General features: G+C 42.9%; 1 protein-coding gene across 1 annotated transcript in view; it reads left to right on the top strand.

Annotated features, from left to right (window-relative positions):
* The window catches only part of THSD7B (thrombospondin type 1 domain containing 7B), a 273877-nt gene that overhangs the window by 243889 nt on the left and 5295 nt on the right, over nt 1-24693 (top strand). Inside the window, exons 18-26 of the mRNA XM_062004863.1 lie at nt 5472-5613; nt 6953-7068; nt 8442-8559; nt 14886-15031; nt 19939-20098; nt 21249-21422; nt 21512-21607; nt 22674-22756; nt 24187-24379. Of these exons, the coding sequence (XP_061860847.1) occupies nt 5472-5613; nt 6953-7068; nt 8442-8559; nt 14886-15031; nt 19939-20098; nt 21249-21422; nt 21512-21607; nt 22674-22756; nt 24187-24379 (1228 nt within the window). The remainder of the gene's footprint in view (nt 1-5471; nt 5614-6952; nt 7069-8441; nt 8560-14885; nt 15032-19938; nt 20099-21248; nt 21423-21511; nt 21608-22673; nt 22757-24186; nt 24380-24693) is intronic.

Raw genomic sequence — 24693 nt, 5'->3', positions numbered from 1 at the left:
TGGTGGGAAAATGTGGTTGGCTAAAGGAAATATTAAAGAAATGCAGTAGTTAGTAGTGCAAAGAATTCCTCCAGAGAACCAAGGTGATGTTTTTTTATCGTATCTAAATAGCCCTTTGGGAAAAAACTCTTGATTCATTCCTACCTTAGCATTTTGTGTACCTCTCATTGCTTCAGAGTATGTTGTTTCTGTAGTGGTTTATGTAACGTGGCCTATAGATCCCTGGCTCTAGCTCAACTTTTTCACACTTCATGGAAAATGATAATGGAAATGGTGAGATTTGGTACAAGAAAGTAGGCTGGTTTGGTATGGTTACATATATAAACTTACTGGGTGTTTGTGTGATGTCCTGCTGCTATAGGCTATTAATGTGTGACTTGAGTTAGGTTCCTGTTATTATTTCCATTCAGAAATTAATTCCATTCCTATCACCTTTTCCAAAGGAAGCACGTGCCTGAATTACACTCCATTGCTTATGATCATCAGGAAGGAATTTAGACTAAATCTAACAAACACTGCCTGCAAAATTAAACGCCAAACTGAATTGGCACCTAACCTTGAAGGCACACAGAAGGTCAGAGGCCTGGAGAGCTCTACCTCTGTGCATTACAGCTACCTCTGTTTCTTAAGACTTGTTTGCTCTCTTATATTTATAGCCAGTTGTCACTCATGTTTATCGTCCTTCTTTCATCCATAAATCTTTAATCTATTTCTGGTCTGGAGTGATGTCAGAAGTGGGTTTCAGTTGTCCAGAATAGAGACAGAAATTGGACACAGGTTTTTCGTCTGGCTAAGCAGGCACCAAACTCTGATGGGTCTCCAGACTGCAGCAAGAATTGTTCTTCCTGGTAGCACCAGCCCTCTGGCAGAGCAGAGCCTGAATTTTCTGGAAAGCTCAGGTGAAAGTGCTGAGTCTCCACAGTTGCTGTTACCGCAGTTTGCTGGAGACGTCCCTGGAGACAAGACCCAAGCAAGAGGCTGAATTTCATCCCACCTTCTTTTTCCTCTTTCCTCTGCATGAAGTTTCTGCAGAGTTGCTCAATCTGGACTCTGTCATGGATCAGTAAGCTCTGTGCTTCAGCACCTGCACAGGGTTCTGCACTGTGCCCAGTTCAAGCATCACCTGGCCTTAACATGGCCTAAATCCATCTTAATCAATCACTTTGGCTTTCAATTTCTGCATAAGGAGATTTACTGTTACACTTAGTTCTACCCCGTTGTTACACACCAAATTCTCCAGCTATGGAAACTAATTGTGGGATTTATGACCACAGACATAAACATAAGTAGAGTAATCATAAAGAGATGATCTCAAAAACATAAGTCAAAGCTCAACTCCCACTACTGAAGGCTTCCATTATGTACCTGCCCCTTTTCCTCTTTCCTTGTACTTCCATTGTAGAAGTGTTGGCTAATGCTGAGCACAAGCAGGTTGTGATTACGTTACTGGAGGTGATGGCTGACTTAATGTAAAAATAGTTTTAAAAAAGATTAATCTATGATCAGTGAAAGTAGTAGCTATTAATAGAACAGTAGGAAGTAAAATAACGTGTCTGAAAGCGTAGCATCCACTCAGTGGGAAGAGAGGAACTGTAAATGAAGATAATCAGTAAAAGATTGCTGAATCACAATGGGTTTTATTTATTCAAAACCCCCCAGAATTGTAGATTCATATATGCTTGTGATAAGAAACTTGGATTCCTCATGGCACAGAGCAGATAGAGCAGATCATAGAATCACAGAATGGTAGTGTTGGAAGGGACCTTTAGAGATCATCTAGTCCAACCCCCCTGCAGAAGCAGGGTCACCTAGATCAGGTCACACAGGAACATGTCCAGGCAGGTCTTGAAGACCTCCAAGGAAGGAGCCTCCACACCCCCTCTGGGCAGCCTGTGCCAGGGCTCCCTCACCTCAACAGTGAAATAGTTCTTTCCTTATATTTAAACCAATCTTTTTGTGTTCCAGCTTCATCCCATTACCCCTTGTCCTGTTGCTAGATACCATTGAAAAAAGTGCTGCCCCAACCTCCTGACACCCACCATTTAGATATTTGTAAATATTAATGAGATTCCCCCCTCAGTCTCCACTTCTCCAGACCAAGCAGCCCCAGTTCCCACAGCCTTTCCTCATAAGGAAGATAAGATCAAGTCCATGTATCTGAATGGCACTTTCACTATTTCATATGAAAGAATATTTGAATGGTCAAGTTGCTTTAATAATTGTCTTCATTTGTGAGAATATTCAGATTCAACCTGTTCCATAATGTTGTCCAAATCTCAATTAACTCTGTGATCATTTCTAATTTTAGTTACTCCAGCAGTATTTCTTTTCTTTTGTTGCCTTTTCTATAGTATTACTGACTACTCCTACCTCCATAAAATGTAATTTGCCATCGATGGTGATTGTTTTTTCTCTCTTTTTCTTTTTAAGATCCAAATTCAGAGCTAAATACACACCACTGGTAGTGATGGAAGTGGTAGCAGCCACTGTTGCTTGTTAATACCCTCAGCATGTCCCCACTGGAAACAATCCCTCTTCTTTAACTTTCACCCTTCACATCCCCTAATGACTTTGAGTCAGCCAAGCCATTCCTCAACCTTTGCCACGTTGTAAATATTTACTTTTTCCAGCCTGGGGTTTTGAAGGGGTCCTGCAGGAACTGTACACCCAAGCACATTGAGATTCCAAGGTAGCTGGACACTCAGCTCCTTCTTACTCCTTTGAAAATCCCAGCTTTCATCTTTCTCTTTGCAAGTCATTCCCTCCTGCAGCTTATTCAGTTCCATATATATTTGGCTCAATTTTTTCCATAGTTAACTTGAAAGAGTGAGGCCAGAAAATCAATTATAAAACTAAATTGACTTCTCAATTGACGTAAAGAGAAATTCAACAAATAATATTACAGGATATTAGTTACAGTTTGCCGACTTTGAATTTTTGCATGTTTCCCGTGTACTCAGCTTGATTAAATGAACACTTTTTACACACAGATTCTTTATTATTCAAAACTGGTAAAAGTGGGGAGCTTATCACATCAGCTCTGGCTTCTGAACAACACGGCTCATCGGCACAGTGAGAACACTGGCTACAGAGCTGCACTAAACCAGTTGTTTATTCACATCCTGGCAAGCACCGCATAGATTTTGACCTGTTAGACTGGTCTGCTACCCACCAGGAGGACATCTGAGAGGGAAAATGGTCCTGCTAGCCAGGAAATCTGGGTGGCTGTGCAGCAGTGTGTGCAACGCTGAGCTGTGTCAGTGCCCTGTAATTGAGCACAACGGGGTGCGTGCTAGATGGGGGGGAAAAAGCTATTTTATTAAAAGAAGTTACTTATCTACAAATGATGCATATTTACTAGCAGCAGGTTCTTATTTTGAAGGGAGAAAAAGCAGGTATTTGTGAAATGGCACAGACTTCACTCCTTTCACAGCATTCATTGATTTTTTTTGGTCCCTTTGGTAACATAACGCAGAGAAACGTTAATTAGCAGCAGCTACTGAGATACTTTCTTTGATTTTTTTTAATTTGTTTTGGTTTATTGGCAAATCATTTAAGTTATTAGTGTTAGTTGTGAGGATGCACAATCAGATTAGTTGTGGAAAAGACAATCAACTATTGGGAAACACTTAGCAGAGGTTTAATTTTCAGATAATTAAGAACAATTGGGTATTTTAGACGACCATGGATACTTGAATAAGATTTCCATTTAAAATGATTTGACAAGGTGTGTGTCAGCAATAAGAACATAATAGAATTTCCTTCACATTGTTTAAGCATAAAGATAATAGGCCCTGACAATATATTTTAAGACTGTGCCAGACTTTTTTTCCTATTTGTGCTGATGTTTATTCTGCTTAGTTGTGCTCTCATCTGTGCAACTAATCCCGGTTACTGCAGTGCGAGATCTAGATTTATGCTGCAATGCCATGACACTTCTCTTTAACATTCACAATACAGGAATGATCCATACTTTCACCTGTGCAGGCACTTTATTGCATGGTAATAAGCCTGTGATTTTAACCTGATATTTATTTATTTATTTAGTTGCAATTAAAGTACTGGATAGAAAAACCATGGTTTAAATCCCCAAGCATTTATGAAAATGTATTTCTAAATGCACTGGGTTTATTTTTGGTTTTCTTTGCTGTTTCTTCAGTCCTAAAGAGAGGCTGTGAGGAGTTAAATAGGTTGTCTTGTACAGTAAATGTCTGTGAATACCATTAATAGGGATTTATTTCTATTAAGTTTGCTGCAATCACTTCCACAAGCCCGTTCCTGCTGTACTGGGTTTCAAGAAAGAGTTTCAGTGGGTCAGAGCCCCTGCCCTTGGGACTGCTTTTCTGTCCTAGCCTTGCAGCAAAAATGGCTATTGAGTATTCCCATAGTCACCCTGGTTTCACAATAAGCTTATATATAGGTTTTTGTAATTTCATTTAATGACACACGAAGCAGCAGTCCTTCGTGCTCTTTACTTTGGCCTTACCCAGAGTCACAGTCATTTAATCTTTGGCACCATGACTTTCTCCTGAAATAGTTCCCCTTGGCAGGAGACATGGATGTGACAGCCAGGGTTGGGGCCCTGGCAGTGGCACCACATTCCCCATAGCTTGGCTTAAAGCTTATGCTACAGTCCTGAATTGAATTAACTGAGGGAAACACTTCAGAGGTGTGCAGGGAGAACTAGGTGACACTGCTGTCTTGCACTACAGGGGAGGAGTAAGCTGGAGACTGCAGGAGGGAATTTGTAGGGATGAGCAAATGCTTTCCTCTGGGTAAAGGGGATGTTTCTTGCAAGGCTGAAAGCACTTAGTTACTAGTGTGAAGTCTTAGCAAAATAGAAAGGAAAACCAATCTGTGCCTTAGTGCGAAGAGAGTGAGGATGGAGGCTGCTAAAAACAATCAGGTTTTGTGCCTGTGATATACAAAAACAAATGAAAACCAGCCTCAGGTGGTTCATATTCTCATGAGTATGTAAACAATCAAATCCTGGTTTATAGGCAGCCAGACATCACATACTTTGAAAAGTCACCCCATCTTCTTGTCAGCATCGTCACTGATAAGCAATTCCTTCCTAAACATGAAAGCTTTGCTGTAACGTCAGTTATTAGTTAAAAACACAGTAATTATGCCAGAAATCCTTTCCCATTATGTAATACTATGGCATTTTACTTCAAGTCTTTGAAAGAGATGGAAAGCTGAGCACATCAAAATGATGTGGTCTTTATCCTGTTGTCCCCAAGGATGCTTACAAAAAATGATGGAAATAAATAGTATTGGGCTACCTAAAACAGCCAAATCAGGGTGGACAAATGATGACTTTTATTAATATTGCCTGCTTACCTTTTAACCACATTTATTTTTCCTTCATGTGCTTTAAACTGTCTTGTCAACAGTCAGTCAGTCAGAGGCAATCAGTGTCTGTGTGACTTACTGAGGTCCCTTGTACTGTCCATCCCTTTTGGATATAGGTGTGTGATCCGAATATTATGCAAACCCGAACTCGACAAGTGCTAAGGTCTTCTGTCAACACCAAGCCCTGTCCTGAAGATTCACAAATGAAGCCATGTATCCTTAACCAAAATTGCTTCCAGTATCAGTACAACCTAACAGGTAAGTACAACTTTCCAATATACCCTTAGCAAGAAGTAACACCAATTGCAACATATATTGCTTTTACAGTACCTTTGCATGAGAGATTCTGCTCCTTACAGGCTTTCTCCAGCTGTGTTTTAGTTATGTTTGCTTGTGGTGCTCATTAAAGCCTTGGCATTAAGAGAGTTGAGTGTAGACATCACTGGTCTCACTAAAGTTAATAACATGCTTACATTTGGTTTTTTGTCCACAGATGAGAGACAAATGCAGAGTTTTAGATTTAAGTTGTCATTGCAGGTACACTTCAAATAAAACAGATTAAATGGGTTCCATTCTTTTTAGGGAGGTATCAGCAGAACTAATTCCAAAATTCCAGTTGAGAGGGTACCAATAATACTAACAAAAGTCTGGTTGGAAGAGAAATATGGGTGGACATAGGATATACATTATTTAGGACCTTAGAAGCAATTAAATCTGTTGCAAACAAACTAACAAAAAAGAAAAGGAAAAATTCCTTTTGTTTTGACCTGCTCAGATAAATAAGAAAGGCAGAGAGAGGAGAGATCTAAGAAGAGTTTGTCGGCTGGTGGGAAGGGAGAGCAAAGCAGGATAAAATATCTGAATAGAAACTCAGCCAGTTTGAAATAAAAGCCCTAGAAACACACAGGCAGCAGGATGATGCCTTTTTTATCATCACATTTCAGAAGCGCACAGCGTTTACGTGTTCATGTTTATCAGAGGTGGAAGACACAAAGTAATTGGTTTTCTTCTCATATGCATCCCGTTTGCTGGTGGTGTATGGAAATTTTAGTTGTGTTATACTTTCCTCTTTGTTTATTTTAAATGGTGTTTTAAGGCTTATTTCAGTTTAGTTGTACTCTGACCATCATAATTTCAGACAAGTAATAAGATATGGATTTTTTTCTCCAGGGGATACTGTTTTTATTTCATGAGCATTAGAGCTTAGTTTTAAATAATGAAAAGCTTTGCCTTGAGACAACAAAATAGGTGAAACCAGAGTTACCCATCAGAAACTTCCCCAGCTGCTTTATCAAAGTGAAATTTTTACTTCAGACAATAGAGTCTTGTAAATGTGCCAACTGGGTTGAACTGATACGCTTTATCAGTGTCGAACAGTTTTCTGTGTGCTCTGACGTGCCAGTTCTGCTCTGGGGATATCTGAGTGCAAAGTGAGTGTTTTCTCCTCCAACACTCACTCAGTTTTAACAGCAACTCTCTTTCATGTGGGTCATTCATGGGTTTGGGATGCCCTGATGGGGGGGAGTGTTGTGCCAAGGGAAGCGAAAAAGATGTGAAACCAGAATGAAGGCAGTGACCTGCAGCTTTGTGTCCGCAGGCTGGAGCGGGTGCCAGCTGGGTGCCAACGCTGCCTGCGGGCAGGGGGAGCGGCGGCGGCTCCTGAGCTGCCGGCGCAGTGACGGGGCCACAGTCAGCACGCAGCTCTGCCAGCAGGTGAGCATGGCACAGCGTGGGCACACAGTGGGGACATGGCTGGGGCTACCATGTGTTTCCAAAAGCCCACTGCCTTCTGATTCACACCAAGACACTGTCCATAGAATCATAAAATCACAGAATCATTTTGGTTGGAAAGACCTTTAAGACCATCAAGTCCAGCCACTCAGCTCACACTGCCAAGCCCATCACTAACCCATGTCCCTCAGGATCTCAGCTGTATGGCTTTTAAATAGCTCCAGGGATGAGGACTCCACCTCTCCTTCTGCAACCTGTGCCTGTGCCTAACAACCCCCTCAGCAGAAAAGTTCTTGCTAATCTCCAATCTGAACTCCCCCTGGAGCAAATTGAGTGCATTTCCTCTTGTCCTATCATTTCTTACTTCGGAGAAGAGACTGACCCCCCACCAATACAGTGTCCTTTCACGTAATTGTAGAGACTGAACACGGCTCCCCTCAGTCTTCTCTTCCCCAGACTAAATAACCTCAGTTCCCTCAGCTGCTCCTTATCACACTTGTGCTCCAGACCCTTCACCAGTTTTATTCTCTGTCTCTGGACATACTCCAGCACCTCAGTGTCCCTTTTGTAGTGAGAGGCCCAGAACTGAGCACAGCACTTCAGATGCAGCTTTACCAGTGCCAAGTACAGGGGGACAATCACTGCCCTGGTCCTGTTGATGCAAACCAGGCTGCCATTGACCTTCTTGCCCACCTGGGCACACTGCTGGCTCATGTTCAGCTGCTGTTGATCAACACTCCCAGGTCCTTTTCCCCCAGGCAGCTTTCCAGCCACACGTCCCCTGGCCTATGGTATTGCATGGGCTTGTGGCCCAAGTGCAGGACGCAGTACTTGGCCTTGTTAAACATCATATAACTGGCCTCAGGCCTAGATAGGTCACTCTGAAGAGTTTTCCTGCCCCTCAAACCTATCTATGCACTTACAGATCGTAGAAAAGTTGTGTTCTAGTGCTGGAAGTGCAGCAGTTGGGTGCTTTGGGAACTAAAGCATCCCTGGGATGTTAGTGGATGGTATCACTCCTTGAATCAAAAGCATGAGGCATGGCTGCCAACCCTGCTACCAACTCTACAGTATCCCAGTGGCTCCAAGAAAGCTGGTGACCAGGGAGGTTGTGCCCTGATGGAAGTTAAGGATTATCCATCCAGAAGAAGACCTAACCACTGGGGGACTGTTAGATGTCAAGTGCTTCAACACTGAAACCACTTTCACTTACGACACCCTTTGGGAAAGCTCCCCGTAAGCGGCGGTGCTGGTGTCCCATCAGAGACCCTGTTATTTTTTATTCCCTGGTATGGTGCCCAATGATGGAAGGGGGTCCTGGGAGGCTGACACCTGGTTTTCTTGTCCTAATACAGCTCGGCCTGGAGAAGCCCGTGCAGATGAGCAGCCAGTGCGTGGTGGACTGCGCGGTGGACTGCCGGCTGTCGGCGTGGTCAGCCTGGTCGCAATGCTCCCAAACGTGTGGCACCGGCGGTGAGTCCCCTCCTGCCCCCTTCCCCCTACCCTCCTACCTCAGTAGCACAGCACAGATGAGAACCACAGCCTCAGGTGGGCTCTCGCAGCCCCTGAGCAGGGGCACAGGCCACAGGGGTCATCCCAAGACACCCTGAGCTCTTCTGAGGGGATTTTGGACACTTACAAGGTCCTGAGATGTGGTTGTGTTTTGAACAAAGCAAGCTGTTTTCAAAGTACTCTAATGTGAAAAAATGCAATTTAGGAAACCAGGTGGACAGATGCCTGGAGGATTATGTTATTAATTAATTCAAACTCTCAAAATTCAGTCACAGGGAACATTAACTCCAGAGACAGGGAGAGCACAAAAAGCCAGGGAAGAGATGGGGAGACTTACAGGAATCATAAAACATTGGTAGTACAAATATTGATAATATTGGTAAATTCAAGTCCTCTAGTGAAGTTGATTTTAGTAACATAATTACACCCCGTTGAAGAAGAAGCACTAAGAGTAGTTCTCATCATTTAGTATATGCTTGTTTCTCCATCTTATATCCATGATTCTCTTAATGCCTGGATGACTCCAGCGACTTTGTCAAGGTTTTTTATAGCCAGTTATGCTCACCAGCATACAAAAATTGAAAGGATTAGGAACTTTTTAAACTTGTATGGTTTAAAAAGCCCTTTGAGTATTGACATGAGGAAATAAGTTGAAGGTTTTATTCAAAATAAGCTTGTGGCATTATTTCCCAGGTTTCTGATGTGTGTTAGATGTATGGCTAATGGTCTTTAAGATTCAAGAGCCATGATGTATATTTGAATCAAATTCACTTAAGGTCAGAAAGAAAAAAGCTCTTAACTTCCATAAAGTGATTCCTTCAGATGGATTTCAGAGATCAAAGCATGTTACAGAAAAAGCTTAATGTTTGGATTAGTGGTGTTCTTTCTTTGCCGAGCTTTTAGCCCTTTTGTGAAGTAGTGCTTTCTTTAAAGGAATGAATAATTCATGGGCAATGTTTTAACAACAACATGCTAGGAATACTATTCACTCCAAATTTTACTTTTTCTTAAGAATCCATTTTGGAGTGTTAATGCTTATGTTGCTGAATGGACCTGAATTATTTTTTTGAGTGTTCAATCACTTACTAAAATAAACAGAGCTGCATGTACAGAAGCAGGATGTAGCTTCTTTATGGCTTTTAGCATGCTAAAAGAGCAACTCACCCTATATAATCCCTGAAGGGTTTTTTTCATCCCAAGCTCTTACATTGCAGAGTTTGCACAGGGATGTGCTCGAGTAAAGGTACATCTTGTATTCTGTCTCTGATCCTGAAATGCTTATGGAAGTCATAAAGACTGGCTAAAGAGCTAATGGTTGCCAATGCATGCAAGGAGTGGACAGTTACTTCATGTCCTAAATCAGAGCTGTGCTTCTGCAGAGGAAAACTGGAAACAGTAACCCTTTCAGTGACTGTCCTGTGGCTGTAGCTGAGCTCAGCTCAGTCTCTGGGTCATTTTATGGTCCTCAAAGATCATAACTCCATTACACTGCTAGCTACAGATCTGGCTTGGGCCATAGACGTGTAGAGTTTAAGAGCTGGGAATACTCTTCTGTGAACCTGTGTCAGCTACACAACTGGGAAAGCTGTCTTAAAAAATGAAGCCAAGTTTTGCTTAGTGCTTCTCTCACTTGAATAGCTCTGCAGGGACCCAAGAGTTTTCTGAATCTTACCCGAAAGCAAGAGCATCAATAAAACAATAGAACTTTGCATCCAAGTTATCCTAGTGTGTGGTCTTTTTACTGCAGCTCCAGTCCTTATCTGAGTTTTGCTGCAGCAACCATCAAGCATGGAGCTACACTGATATCAGACATCCACGTTGGAAGGACTTTGGCACCAGTCCTTCAGCTGTGACCTTTGTGTGGTTCCAACAACAGAAATGCTGTCATTTCAGCTTCTTCACCAAGTTCCAGTTGGTTGTAAATACTACTTGGTCATAGCATTATGAGAGAAGATATTCATTATATACTCATCTACAGGTGGTGCTTCATGGATGAATACAGTGAAGCTTTCCTCCTGAAGGTTCATAGATTGCAATACCTTTGAAATCATCATGACTTTCTCATAGACATTTGTGAGAGTAGGATAAAGCCTCAAATTAGACAGGGAAAACCAAAGGATGACAATAAACGAGCTGTGGGAGTTGGCTATAGTAAGTACTGATTCGGCTCCCCTTTGCCAGATAAGTAATTGCCCACTATTTGATAAAGCTGAAGTGTAGGACTTAAATGAACAGTTCTCAGAAATAATTCACAGCAGATCTGTGGCACACACCATTACTGGCTTCCCTCACGATAATATTCTGCTCTTCTGGCTCTTCTTGGAGAGTGTGTGAAGGGCTGCTGTAATACCATCAACGACTTCAAAGACAAATAGAACTTAAATATCACTTAGATGAAAATTTGGCATTGCTGGATTTATGCTTTCAGGTGTTTCTGAACTCAACCATTGTTGCTAATGTTTTTATTCTGTCCATCTCTTCCAGTAACTGGGTTTGCTATGATATATTTCAATGGATGGTACCTTTCTCTTGCTCAGGTTTTATTTAATGGGACAATGCATTTAAACATGAAGTGGTGCTGCTGTGTATGTGGCACTGACAGCTAGTATGGTTCTGGTACACAGCAGCCAAAGGGGAATATATTGATTTTTATAAATGATGATGAGTAAAGTAGATCTCTCTTTGCTGGCTGTGCTGAGCCTACGGAGATGTGTAACTGATATTTGCCAGTTGCAGCTGCAGTCCTGGGCAGCATCTGTTCAGGATGCTTTAGGCTGACATTGGGTTATATATTGGGGATCTTCATATCAGTTGCTGTACTGCTATGGAAAGATGTATAATTCTGCATTAATTCTCCTGCAACCTGAGTCAATGTGACTGGAAAGGTGTTTGGTAGGGATGATCCCCAGAAAATTGTATTTCCTTCTTTAAGGCAAATGAATACACAAGGGTGCTGAATTTTTCTACATAAACATTTTCCAGTACCATATGATTTCTCCCAAGTTGTCAAACAGGAGGGACAAACAGTATCAACCCACCTAAACCATTGCTTTAACACTTACAAAGCTGACTTCATCAGATAAATGATGGGATTTACCTGAATTACATAGAGTTGAACGTATTGCTAAGCCTTGCTCAGTCTTCAGAGCCCAGAAGGGACTGTGGTGGGTTGTGGAGCTATCACACACCCCAACACCAGCCTGACCCGAAGAGAAGTGAGGGGGAAAAGGACATACATGACTGAAAAATTTGGTGGTTACATTTTTCACTGCTTCATCACCAATTTGGGAAAATATTTTTGGGTTTCCTTTCTGAAGAAGAATCTTTAGTGGTTTTTTTCTCACCTGCTACTTGAACTCTGCAAGCTGCAGTCTGATAGTGCTGGGAGATATTGCTGGAAGAGGGGCTGCCAAAACCTCTCCCTGAGCTGAGGGTGCCCCAGTGCCTACTGGAGGGACTGGCAGAGGGAAGGATATGAAAAGCTCCATTAATCACCAATCCCATTTCCTTGAGTCTTGCTCTAACTTGACCTCCAGGGCTGTGTTTAAGTGACTTAATCCCCACTCTACTCTTGCGGTTGCCCGATAGGGCTGTGTTTTATATGCTCTGCTCATGCTCCTCAAACAGATAACAACGTGTCAGTAATTCTGACTGGGATAAACTCTAGAAAGAATTTTAATCATCTTGGTTTCAACAGTGACAATGCATCACTTTGTGGGGATAAAATGCAAGGAATTTGGGGGGAGTAAAACATACTGATTTGAAAATGAAATCTTGTGTTTCTGAGGTGAAATTTTGGCTGTGGATGCAGAATTTTAAGTGATCAGCTTCTTTTTTTTTCCCCTTTCAAAACTAATGGCAAATTTGAGGATGTGAAGAAATGCTTGTTTTCAGTTTTCAGCACCCTTTCTGTCTTAATTTTTTGTATCACTTAACACTTCAGAGCAGAGGAATCAGAGATGTGGACAATTCATCGGGAAATGAAAGAGAAATTCACTGGGAAATCAAGGAAACAACTAGGATTGCTTTGAGTCTTCCAGAGTTGACATTGGAAGCAAATGAATTTCAGGTGCAGGGAGATTCTATTCTCCATAGCCAACAAAAGATAAGCTGTTTAAAAAGCAAAAATGGGGAGTTTTTCTGCTACTTGGGAGGTAACTGAGCACCTAGGTAATGTTTGTAGAGTGAGGGGAAGAAAAAAATCAAAGCTTTAAGAAACTCGCTGCAGTGATTGTGCAAAGAAAGTTTTCAACAAAATATCTTTCTTCAATGACTTACTCATGGTATAAAAAGAAAGTAGTAAAGTAAAAGAGTGAAGCACCAGCTGACCAGAATGTAATGAGCTGAAATGGTTTGGATAACCAATGGTAAGAAAATAAAACGTAAATAAATGAAGAATGGTTAATTTCTCTTAAAAGGAAAAATGATGTTTTCTATTCGATGATCTTCCTGTTTGCATTTTGCTAGAAAGACTTTAAATGGAGTGTATGAGAGGAAATTATGTCTTTATTTAAAATAGCTTGATGAATGCTTGAGGCTTTCAGGTCCCTCCTCATGACATCAGATCTTTAACCTTAAGAGGCCTCCTTTTCTGTAGCTGCCCTTTTGTGAGCTCATGCCTAGTGGGGCCACGGATCTCCCCAGCCTGGGTGAGTCACCTGCCCAGGGCATCCCAAAAACCCCCCAGCACCAGCTTCCCACTGTTTCCAAAGGAGCCTTTTCTGCTGCTTACCACTCCTCAGCATTCAGAATTAAGGAGAATCCGGTAACTTTGGGCTATTTCTGGAGAGGAAGAAACAGCTAATTTTGGCCTGCTGGGCGGGGAGGGCTGCTGGGGGTGTTGTGGGCTGAGGGGTTTCTCTTCCCTTGCTCTGGCCCCCGTGAACCACAGGAGTTTCTTACCTTTCCTTTCCTCTCAGCTGGTAGGATATATTTTCCACCTCCTAATGTATCTGATTCTGTGATGGCTGAATGCACAGTCATGTGGATAAGAGCTTTTATCATCACTTCTGTTACAAACTCCCCAGGTCCAGGGGATTAGAATTGGAAAAGGAAGAAATCTTAGAATTGGTTTAAATGGATTTAAAAATGGAATTCAATAGGTCAGAGCAAGGGAATAGCAGCACAAAGGTAAGAGAGCCTGCAAAGGTATCTGTCAGTAGATTTTTTTTTCAGATGTGTCTGCTTTTAATTTTTATTTGCTAAAATGTTTTTGGAAACCCTGCTCCACAGACAGTAATTAGAGGTGTACCTTAAACCCAACTGCAGTACTGTAATTAAACAGTGCATACATAAGGAGCTGGGGGAAGGACCTGGCTGGATCTGGCAGCGTTCCTGTGTCACAAGGATATTTGCTCCCCCCTAGACTGCCCTCTACTCAAAACTGCAGCTGCCATCCGAATGGGACAGCTCCACCACAACATGTTATCTCTTTCCTTTTTAGTGAGTTGGCAATTACCTCTTGCCTCTCTCATTACATGTGTGTGTCCTTATTACACAGACCTTTTATTTATTTTTAACTGCCTCTCAAACCCGCAGCTATTGAAAGCCAAGGCAGAAATGTTATCCCCAGCAAAATCTTCTCCATCCCGTTCCACAAGGGCTTTTTTTTCCCCCTCTCCCACTTTTTTAATTGGATTTTAATTGAAGCATTTTGAGTGAAAACATTCCTGGGCTTAAATGGACAGCAAAGGAGACGGAAATGGAATTGCTGTAACTTTAATGAATATATTCAGTTTTATTATTTCAAAAGTAGTAACATAATTGCTTTTCCCATTCAGTGGCTGAAGAAGTTTTCACCAATAATAAATAGCATTATAATGGAAATGACAGAACTGGTTATGGACAGTAATAGCCACTAGAGTGTTTGCAGTTTTCAAATTAGATGCTCATAATTGCTCATAAAAAGAAAATTTCATTTGTTAAAAAATCTCTAGAAACATACTGAATGTGTATTGTTAGAAATGGCACTGCCACAGGAGTTATTTCTGTGTCGTGTTTAATAATCAGGATTTAGTCGAGTATTTAAATGTGTTGCATAAACAAATAATGTATTTGGAAAACATACAAAACTGTGTTTAAAAACTGTATTTGGAAATATCAGTGACTCCATCGCTTAGCCTTAGCCGTTGCATCACGTTATCTGAATAGTCTCCCCAATTAATTGGTTCTTTGACAGATTTTTAGTGGTGGGAAGTGACCTAGGAATGCTGATAAATCAGAACCCCTGCCTGGCTTACTTCCTTCTGGATCTCCTTCACCGTGTCCTGTCTTCTCCCCTCGCCTAGGCCAGATGGTGCGCGAGCGCTCGGTGGTGCTGCAGGCGGCGGGCGAGGGCAGACCCTGCCCCGAGCAGCTCACCCAGCACAGGAGCTGCCCGGTGAAGCCCTGCTACAGCTGGCTGCTGGGCCCGTGGTCTCCCTGCACAGTCCAGGTACGGCTTCCTCCAGCTCTCCCCGAGGGCTCCTCATGGATGGGCTCAGTGACAAAAACCGTCATTACGTGGCGGAATTGATTGAGGGCGCTGCCGACAGTGTCTGTGTGGCTGCTGAAGGTGCTGGTAAGATCTGTAAGAAAGCAGAGGAGGTTCAGGAGCAGTAAACCTCTGCACCTCATCTTCCAGCCATCAGCAGTGATTTATAGCAATACGGGTTCAAGTACCTTCAGCTTGTGGAGGTGTTAAAGGAGATTTACAGAGTGAATGTGCTTGAGTGAGCATAGTCATAATGCCCTATAATTACATAAAATAACTCTAACAAGTAAATAGGTACACTGGCTGTCAAGAGAGCTTAGCTTTTTTATCTTCCTTCCTCCCCTTTCTTTTCCTTTTCCAAGCAGGTCCTTGCCCACAAGGTCTCTGTTACCATAGTGTGAGTTACTGTATGAAATGCTGGTTCCTGCTTCCTCCTTAGCCTGGCTGTCTTTTTAATGATCTAGAAATGCCTTGTGTTGTGCTTGTACTTATACTTGGCACTGGAAGCATCATTTTTCAGGCTTGAATTGACTGGTTTTCCCCCCTCTGTCATTTGTTCTTCTCTCATTTGTTGGATCACATTTCTAATATTAAAACTTATCAGTCAGTAGCCCAGTTTAAGCAGAGGTGAACCTTTCACAATGAGTTTTCTGAGGCAGAGTGAAGTCCACTCGAACTGCTTAAAGCCATCTGTGCTGAGGAGGTGGTGGGAGAAGAGTGAATGAGGCAGAAGAGAGCCTGGTCTAGTCCCAGGGAACAGGACCTTTGTACAGATCTGTGACTGCTTCTCCACATTGTACCATGTAGATGAAAGTCAATAATGCACGTAAGGACACATCCCACGTGTTTTCTGCTCTGCTCTCTACCACGCTGCAAATGCCTTGAATACCTATGTGGTTTCTAAATGTGGTAGGTAGACGGACGTGTAGTGAATACTGCATGTGGCAGAATAGATACCCAGAGTTTACCCAGGTTCTCATAAATAGAGTGTGAAATCTGGGGCTTGACCAGATCAGAGAAACAGAAACACGTTTATATTTTACATAATGAGCAACAACTTGTTGCAACTGGGGATGTGAATATGGTCCTGTATGTGCTGCACTAGGTATTTATGTATAACATAAATGCAACAAAGTAATGACATCAGCTGATATTTTGTCCAGCTAAGCTAAGCAAATTCTGTTAAACATTAGGGAAGAGACCTTCAGCCATAGGAGCTAACACAGCTGATAAAAGAATTAGTAGGGAAGCTGAATTAATGCCCTGGCATACTCCAGATAAATAACACATTGTGCAGATTAAAAAGTGTGCACATCCAGAACTCAGCTAAATTTCAAGCTCAGAGCAAGTAATCACAGCCTTTCCTAACCCAGATATCATCCCACACTTTCAGTGAGATAGAGCCTGCTTCTCTCCTTAAATTACTGTGATGCAGTTTCTCTACCCATCGCTTTGTTTTGGAGAGGAGCCATTTCATTCGTGTTCACTTCTCTTTAATGAGGTGCTTAGAATTAAATGTAGTTCATAAATACAGGGTGATTTATTCCTGTGCTTTACTGGAAAAGAAGCTTAAGCTTACTTTCTAAAGAAAGCTTTCAGAAGTCCTGTTTTCAAGGATGCATTGTGAAATAAGGTCAATGCATCCTATGCATATTGTGAAAGTCTCTTCCTGTAATAATATAAACAGGGCAGTTAATTATAAGGCTAAAATATTTATTTTCCCTGTACTGTGAGATAACTGAGACTGCATTTCTTAATTGTAGAAGGACCATTTTATGCTAAATTGACTTCATGTGAGTAATTAGAGGTATCTGCATGTTTAGGAATAGAGACCACTGAGTGTTCTGTATTGCTGACTTTCACAGTGTGGAAGTCAGTGCATTGCTCTCCAGGTAATGAGACATATCACAGGCACACCTCTGATGGGCATGGGGCACTTCTGCTGCATTCAGAAGGGTGCAGAACTTGGGAAATGGTCAATACATCTAATCTTAAAGGGTTACAATACATTAATCATTTCCCTACTGGAGTTGAAGTGGCTTTACCCTGATTAGCTTGAAGGAAAAAATATTAGTAACGGCTGACACTGTTAATAATTGTTCCATTAAAGGAATATAAGTGAAGTAGCTAGACATTATCAAGCACTGGCTGCCTAACCTTCGTAAGAAAAGAAGAACTCTTCCTTTCTAACATGTTTTTGAAGCCCTCCCTTAAACGTGGTCATGCAACACTTCCTCATTAAAGAAAACTTTTACCTGATTAAATGCTCATCAACCTGTGAAAGCACTGCCCAATCAACTCTTGCTCTAAAATAATTGTGAATGCACATGAACCCCGTTAAAAGCTGAAAGAGGAAAACTTTTCTTAAAGGCATATCTGGGCAAAGCATCTCATTAGACTGTTGTCTCTCATCTTATTAGCGTGTTATATGTGGGAAGTATTGGTGGGTGCTGTGAGAGGAGGGTTGTGCAGGTGTTGCCTTGTGTTGGCATGTTGCTGGATTCGAAAGACACTCAACTGTCAAGACACAGTACCGTGTTTTCCTGGTGGAAACCTGCTCCTTCTTTTACCTGTGGTCAGTTGGGGTGAGGGGTTGAGAGGTGGAGGCTCCCTGTGAGTGCTCGTGGAGGGATCATAGAATCATAGAATGGTAGGGGTTAGAAGGGATCTTTAGAGATCATCTAGTCCAACCCCCCTGCAGAAGCAGGTTCACCTAGATCAGGTCGCACAGGAATGCGTCTAGACAGGTCTTGAAGACCTCCAAGGAAGGAGCCTCCACACCCTCCCTGGGCAGCCTGAGCCAGGGCTCCATCATCCTTACAGTAAAATAATTTTTCCTTAAGTTTAAGTAGAACTTTTTGTGTTCCAGCTTATGTCCATTACCCCTTGTCCTGTTGCTGGACACTACAGAAAAAAGTGTCACCCCATCCTCCTGACATCCACCCTTTAGATACTTATAAATGTTGATGTGGTCCCTCCTGAATCTTCTCCAGGCTGAACAGCCCCAATTCCCGCAGCCTTTCTTCATAAGGCAGATGCTCCAGTCCCTTGATGATCTTGGTAGCCCTCCATTGGACTCTCTCCTGCAGTTCCTTGTCCCTCTTGAGCTGGGGAGCCCAGAACTGGACACAATACTCACCATGATGAGGCCTCACCAGGGCAGAGTGGTGGGGGAGGTTAATGTCCCTCAAGCAGCTGCCCACACTCTTCTTTATGCACCCCAGGATGCCATTGGCCTTCTTGGCCACGAGGGCACATTGCTGGCTCATGTTTACATATTGTTTGTAGAAGAATAAGTATCTTTTTTCAGACTTCTTTTTGTCCTCACCAGTCATGTAGTCACTCCTTGAGCTGGCAGTACCCTGCAGTTTGATTAGCACCTCTTTCCCCTAAGAATTTTCTCCACGTCGTCTTCTGTTCCCACCCGCCATTTTTAGGAGTTCTAACCCAATTGACAGCTGCATGAGTTATTCACACACCATTAATTTCAGCCCACAACAGAGGTTTCAGCAGTGAAACAGTAATTTAGAACAGTGAGTTACATATGACTAAAGTGAAACACGGTGTTAAAAACTTGAAATCCGGCCACATATTGTAAATCTGCACTAAGAATTCTCTATAAGATGCTTTTGATTAGCATCTGCTCTAAATCCAGCTAGTTATGCTCTTATTTCCATTTCACTGCAACAGAAGTCTGCAACAGAAGGGGTGGAGAGAATGAAAGAGCTGCCAGGTGTGTGCAGGAGAGTCATTCTTGAGATCCCTGCTAGCAAACCTGCTGCTGAATGAATGCACTCTGTAGGAGCCATTCTGTTCTGCAGATGAAGTCCATTATTTTAAAAGAATCCTCTGCCAAGCGATCCAAAGGAGCGCTTCCCTTGCTTATGTAAAAACAATGTTTCGTCCTTCTTCTGGAGTTGTGTTTACTGAGTCTTGTAAAGTGCATTTCTGCGGAGGCTTCAGGTGCATCACACAAGCTGAGGGCATGTGCCTCAGTTGGCACCGCAGCTCTGGCTTTCAGGCAAGAGTGAAACAATTGCAGCCTCTAGAAAGAGCCTTGGTGCTTTAGTTCTTACAGCATCCTCAGCACTTGAGCACTGCTTTAGCCAAACAATATTGATTTCTGGTCAAGGAATTCTTCTCCAGCCAGTGGGTTGGTGTGTGGCTAAGTGTGTCAGAACTGGGACACCGAGTGTGGAGCGGCTCAGATGGAGCCTCCTATTGCTTATTGAAATGGGGTTAGGCACTAATGGGTGATGGCTGAATGAGTAGAGCATGTGGCACGGACTGGTGATCTTTGTCTCCTCCAGAACCCGTAGTTCCCTTGAATAAATGACACAAACAGCCTAGAGTGCAGTAACCCTTGCAGCCTAATGAAGTGCACCAGAGGATTTTTTATGTTTCAGGATTTAAGCCATGTAAGTGCTGCTACTGGGCTGTCAAAGGAGGGGAGTGGAAATGTCTATTCCTTATGGGCAGGCTCTGCTTCTGGCCTCTTCAGAGATGCCAAAAATTTCAGTGTTCGTGTAAGTGGGCGCTAATTAAGAATCAGTCGTTTCACTAGCTCTAATAGAGCATGAAGGAACAACTGCAAAGACAGTATTCATCTTTTATGATGCCCACCTTTCTCCAGCTTTGGTTAGGATGCAATTTTCTGTGTGGCTCTGCCCCTGCCTCTGAGCTTCTGTAGAGATGTGTACAGGGGAGATCTCCATCAGTCTTCCCATAACTATAACTTCCCATACTATTGCAGTCCAAAGACCGTATTTGTACCTTTGAAATCTTTTCAGTTGGAGTCAACTGTGTTTCTTCTGTTTACTTGCTGATGTCAGTGATGTGTGCTTCCATTCCCTTCTATCATTTCATAGGGTGGACAGTGTGGAGATGGATTGCAAGTCCGCAACCTCACGTGTGTAGTGCACGATGCATCTGTTTCTGCCACATCCAAACCAGTAGAAAATGCATTATGTGGTGAGCTGCCATTGAAAGAGAGTGTGCTGCAGTTGCCGTGCTCTGTGCCTTGCCCAGGTAAAGTCTCTGGGAAGTCATGGTGCATTTCTGCCTGTGATAGCTATCTGAGATGCAGATGCTTCCATAGCTCTGGGTACTCTCAGCTGGTGTAGAAAGAATTTGTACTTCAGCAAATGAGGTAAATGCTTGGTTTACTGTTCCTATATCATTAGAAAAAGACTTCTTTTCATAGAATCATAAAATGGTGGGGTTTGGAAGGGACCTTTAGAGATCACCTAGTCCAACCCACATGCCAAAGCAGGTCCACCTAGATCAGGTCACGCAGGAACACGTCCAGGTGGGTTTTTAAGACCTCCAAGGAAGGAGCCTCCACACTCTCCATGGGCAGCCTGTGCCAGGGCTCCCTCACCTCAACAGTAGAATATTTTTTTCTTATGTTTAAATGGAACTCTTTGTGTTCCAGCTTCATCCCATCACCCCTTGTCCTCTTGCGAGCTACAATAGGAAAAAGTGCTGCCCCAGCCTCCTGACACCCACTGTTTATATACTTATAAACATTAATGAGATCCCCCCTCAGTCTCCTCCAGACTAAAGAACCCCAGTTCCCGCAGCCTTTCCACATATGAAAGATGTTTCAGTCCCCTGATCATCTTGGTGGCCCTGTGCTGGCCTCTCTCCAGAAGTTCTCTGTCCCTCTTGAGCTGGGAAGCCCAGAACTGGACACAGGACTCCAGATGAGGCCTCACCAGGGCAGAGTAGAGGGGGAGAAGAACCTCCCTGGACCTGCTGCCCACACTCTTCTTGATGCATCCCAGGATGCCATTGGCCTTCTTGGCCATGAGAGCACATTGCTGGCTCATGGTTAGTTTATTGTCAACCAGCACTCCCAGGTCTGTCTCTGCAGAGCTGCTCTCCAGCAGGTCAATCCCCAGCCTGTACTGGTGCAGGGGGTTGTTCCTCCCCAGATGCAGGACTCTGCACTTGTCCTTGTTGAACCTCAGGAGGTTTTTCTTTGCCCAAGTTTTGCCCTTCTTTTGTTTTTTGAGGAAAATGAGATTCTCCCCAAAGCAGAAAATCTGAAGATTCCATACCACTGGGTGATAAGCTGGGGATCTTTCATAAGTAAGGTGGTCATACGCTTCGGTTGTCCTCGTGCTTTAAGGAGGGTTCCTTTTGAAAACCTGTGATTTATTCTTCCCACACACAGGTGACTGCCACCTGACAGAGTGGTCAGAGTGGAGCTCCTGTGAGCTTACCTGCATCAATGGCAGGAGCTTTGAGACAGCAGGTCGCCAGTCCCGATCCCGGGCCTTTATCCTCGAGTCTCCTGGGAACCAGGAGAGCTGCTCCGGGCAAGAGGTGGAGACGCGGCCTTGCGCAGGTAGCGTGGCCACAATCCTGCTTCCTCCCTTTCAACAGTTCGTTCTGGTTTTGCTGCAAGGTGAAGACTAACTGGTATGGATATTGCAGGAGGGAAGTGTTATAGCTACGTGTGGAAAACCAGCCTTTGGCAGGACAACGTACGCACGGTGTGGTGTCAGCGCTCAGATGGAATAAATGTCACAGGTACATCCAAACATTGCCGTACACAGCTATGAATGACCAGGTTTTTCTTCTTCTGCACTTGTTGCTGAGAGGGCAGTTGGACAGCCTTCCTAACTCCTCCAGAATTTCAGTTCAGATTTGTGTGTGGGGAAGACAGATGGGAGCTCACCAGCCTTGCTGCCAGGTTAACATCACACGTGTCATCACATGAGAGTATTTGGGCGAGTTACCCCTACTATTGGGTTGATTGTAGGAAGAAATGAGTGTACATGTACTAAATGAGCTTCCTGGGCTGGCTTGCACAGCTTGGTGCAACCTTCCTGTGACTGTGGAGAACAGAAGAGAACATCACACGTGTGATAGACAGCCCAGCTTCTGTACCTCTTCTGTAACAACACACAGGAATCTCAGATAGCTCAAACTGTGAGATTCCTGCTGTTGCCATGACCTACAAATTCTGCCTGTGCAGGATGGAAAGGGAAATTCATGGCCAGCACTTTGAAGCTCCGAGAGACTGGCAAAGGAGGTAGGGCTTGCACATCCGTAGGGTGCAACATGCAAAGGGTAAATGAGGAGAGAGTAGAAATGAAAACGCAGATGTTCTTATGTAGTTCTATTTATAATGACTAGTGAAGATAACAACAAAAGTTTTATGTGCAGAGGCTGCCAAGTAGTTAAGAAGTCATTAACGTGTTTTTATTCCTATTGAAGCACAGACTTCCCCAAGTGAAGACGGGCAAAGGCGTTATGTGGATTATGTCTTCTTTTGTAGATAAGACATTAATGAGGACATAGAAGATCTGCATCTAATTCCCGAGTCTGTCCCCAACTTCCAATGTGGCCTGTGGCAAATTGTTTAAATGTGTATATCTCTGTTCTCTATTAACAAGATGGGTATGATTATAATTCCCTGCCTTGTTAAGGCAAATTAATTAATGCAATGCCTACAGATATTATGCTAATGTGCTCAATAGACTAGTGTTTAACTATATAAAACAAGTAAGCAAGCACTTCTTACATTATGGTCATCCAAGGCAGAAACATTTGCAAACATGGCCTTGAAGGCACTCAGCACTTTCTTTCACAGGAGGGTGTGCTCTTTGGACGAAACCTGCAGAAGTTCGGCACTGCAGCCCGGCGTGCAGAAAACCCTTCTCCTACTGCACACAGGTAATTGCTCACCGCAGAATATGGCTGGGAAATTAACGCTGCAAAATCTATTCAATTAGCTTCTCTGTGTGTCAAATGCATTCCAGGACCTAGAAAACAGTTTAGTGTGTCCATGGTACCACCTCGAGGAAGTTATGGGAATTTCAGCCTTGAAGGGGCGCTAGAAACCTGCACTAGTGAGTGAGGAAGTATTTCTGTGGTGTTACAAGTCTGGGTTTGTGCTTTGAAGGGGTTTTGGAACCTCTTGATTTAATTTTCACTGAAGGCTATTGTGTGGTCCTGTAGAAAATGGACTGTTTAAAACTTTTGTAAAAGAAGAGATAAAAGAGTATGTCCTCTCCTGCTCCCCCACGATGCAGAAAGCCCCCATGAGTGCAGGGAAGCTGTGGCAGCGTGGTCCCACTGTCCCCATACTGCCTTCTAATTCAAAACCTGGAAGTGCCCTCTTTTTGCTGAAATGTTGAGCAACTGCATTGTTTGCTGAACTGGTGAAGCCACTGCCACTTCTTTGCCTCTCAGAAAATACAAGCCCAGAGGTTACGAATGTCTCTTCCTGCAGTACCAAACCCCAGAGTAAGAGCTTTCCAAAACGTCTTAACCCGTGTCAGTACTGTGAGAGAACATAAACCCCAGAACTTTCACAGTAGCCAGGAGTAGCTGAGGTTTATATTTTGAAAATAGCCTTCATAACCCTCAGCTTCAGGTGAGGAAATACTGTTGGAAACCAGGCAATTGAGTGTGGTCATGAGTGCTCAGAGCCTACAGGAACCAAAAAAAGTGATGGGAAAGGATGAATGTATTAGCTGTAAAAATGCTTGAGACTTTGTCCAAAAAAGAGCTCAGGATTGTGTCTGTCAACAAGTGGGAGAGACGTTGTGGCAACACAACTGATGTCAAGAGTTAAATTCTTACCAGAGAGACTGTAAATCAGTTGACTGTTTGGCTCGTTACCAAGGGTATTGAACACTTATGCAGGCATTGTGATTATAAGCTAATTGACAAAGAAAAGCCATCTAAAAAAAAAGCTGTTTTAAAGTAAAAATCCAGACAATGGAGTATTTGTTCAGCAAGCCACAGATTTCTAAGAAACTGCTTAGACTGATCCAGGGCAGTGGATATTTGGCCATGGGAAGAAATTGTTATTGACAAGTGTTTGGATCAAGCCACAGATGCCTGTTATTAAGCCTGTTAGGATGAAAATGCTCTTATGTTGGGCTTCTGTGTAAATGACTGACTCTTTTTCAATCAATTCCTCAAATATATTTTGGCTTTCGGAACCAAAATGGATTTGGAGGCTTGTTGGGTTTGGTGGTGGTGAAGTTGCACATGCAGGACATACCTTGCAGTTTCTTCCTAGGTTGTCTACAGTTTGCACTGTTCTGTGAGAAGACACCATTTGATTTAATACTGAATTCCCTTTTATCACCTAGAGAGGAGTCTGCGGTTGTGAGCGAGGATATACAGAAATAATGAGATCAAATGGTTTCCTGGATTACTGCATGAAGGTACCAGGTTTAGAAGATAAGAAAGCTGATGTTAAGACTGTTGCTGGAAAAAATAAACCTGTCAACTCAAAAATGCATGACATTTTCAAAGGATGGTCTATTCAACCTTTTAATCCAGGTGAAAAACTTAAATATGAACGGAATAAAATGTCTTTACAACGTTTCTGTAGAAGAAAGGTACAAGCTTTGTAGATCACAACATCAGAGATTGTGTCTGGGAGCTGCTGAGCAGCCTCCCACTTTCTGACTTGCATGCCATCTTTCATTCCTTTGTGCCTATACAGAATAATCACAATCTCTTATGTTGAAAGGTAGCAAAGACAGAGTGAAGCAATAATGTTTTGCAAAAGTATGCTCATGTGTGATTTGAGGTGATGCTTGGAACTGTTATCTGATGATGTTTCTACAAGTAATATGTTTGGACCAGCAAAG

This window comes from Colius striatus, chromosome 11, assembly GCF_028858725.1.
Source record: "Colius striatus isolate bColStr4 chromosome 11, bColStr4.1.hap1, whole genome shotgun sequence".
Taxonomy (NCBI): Eukaryota; Metazoa; Chordata; class Aves; order Coliiformes; family Coliidae; genus Colius; species Colius striatus.
This window is presented reverse-complemented; position numbering and strand designations above follow the sequence as displayed.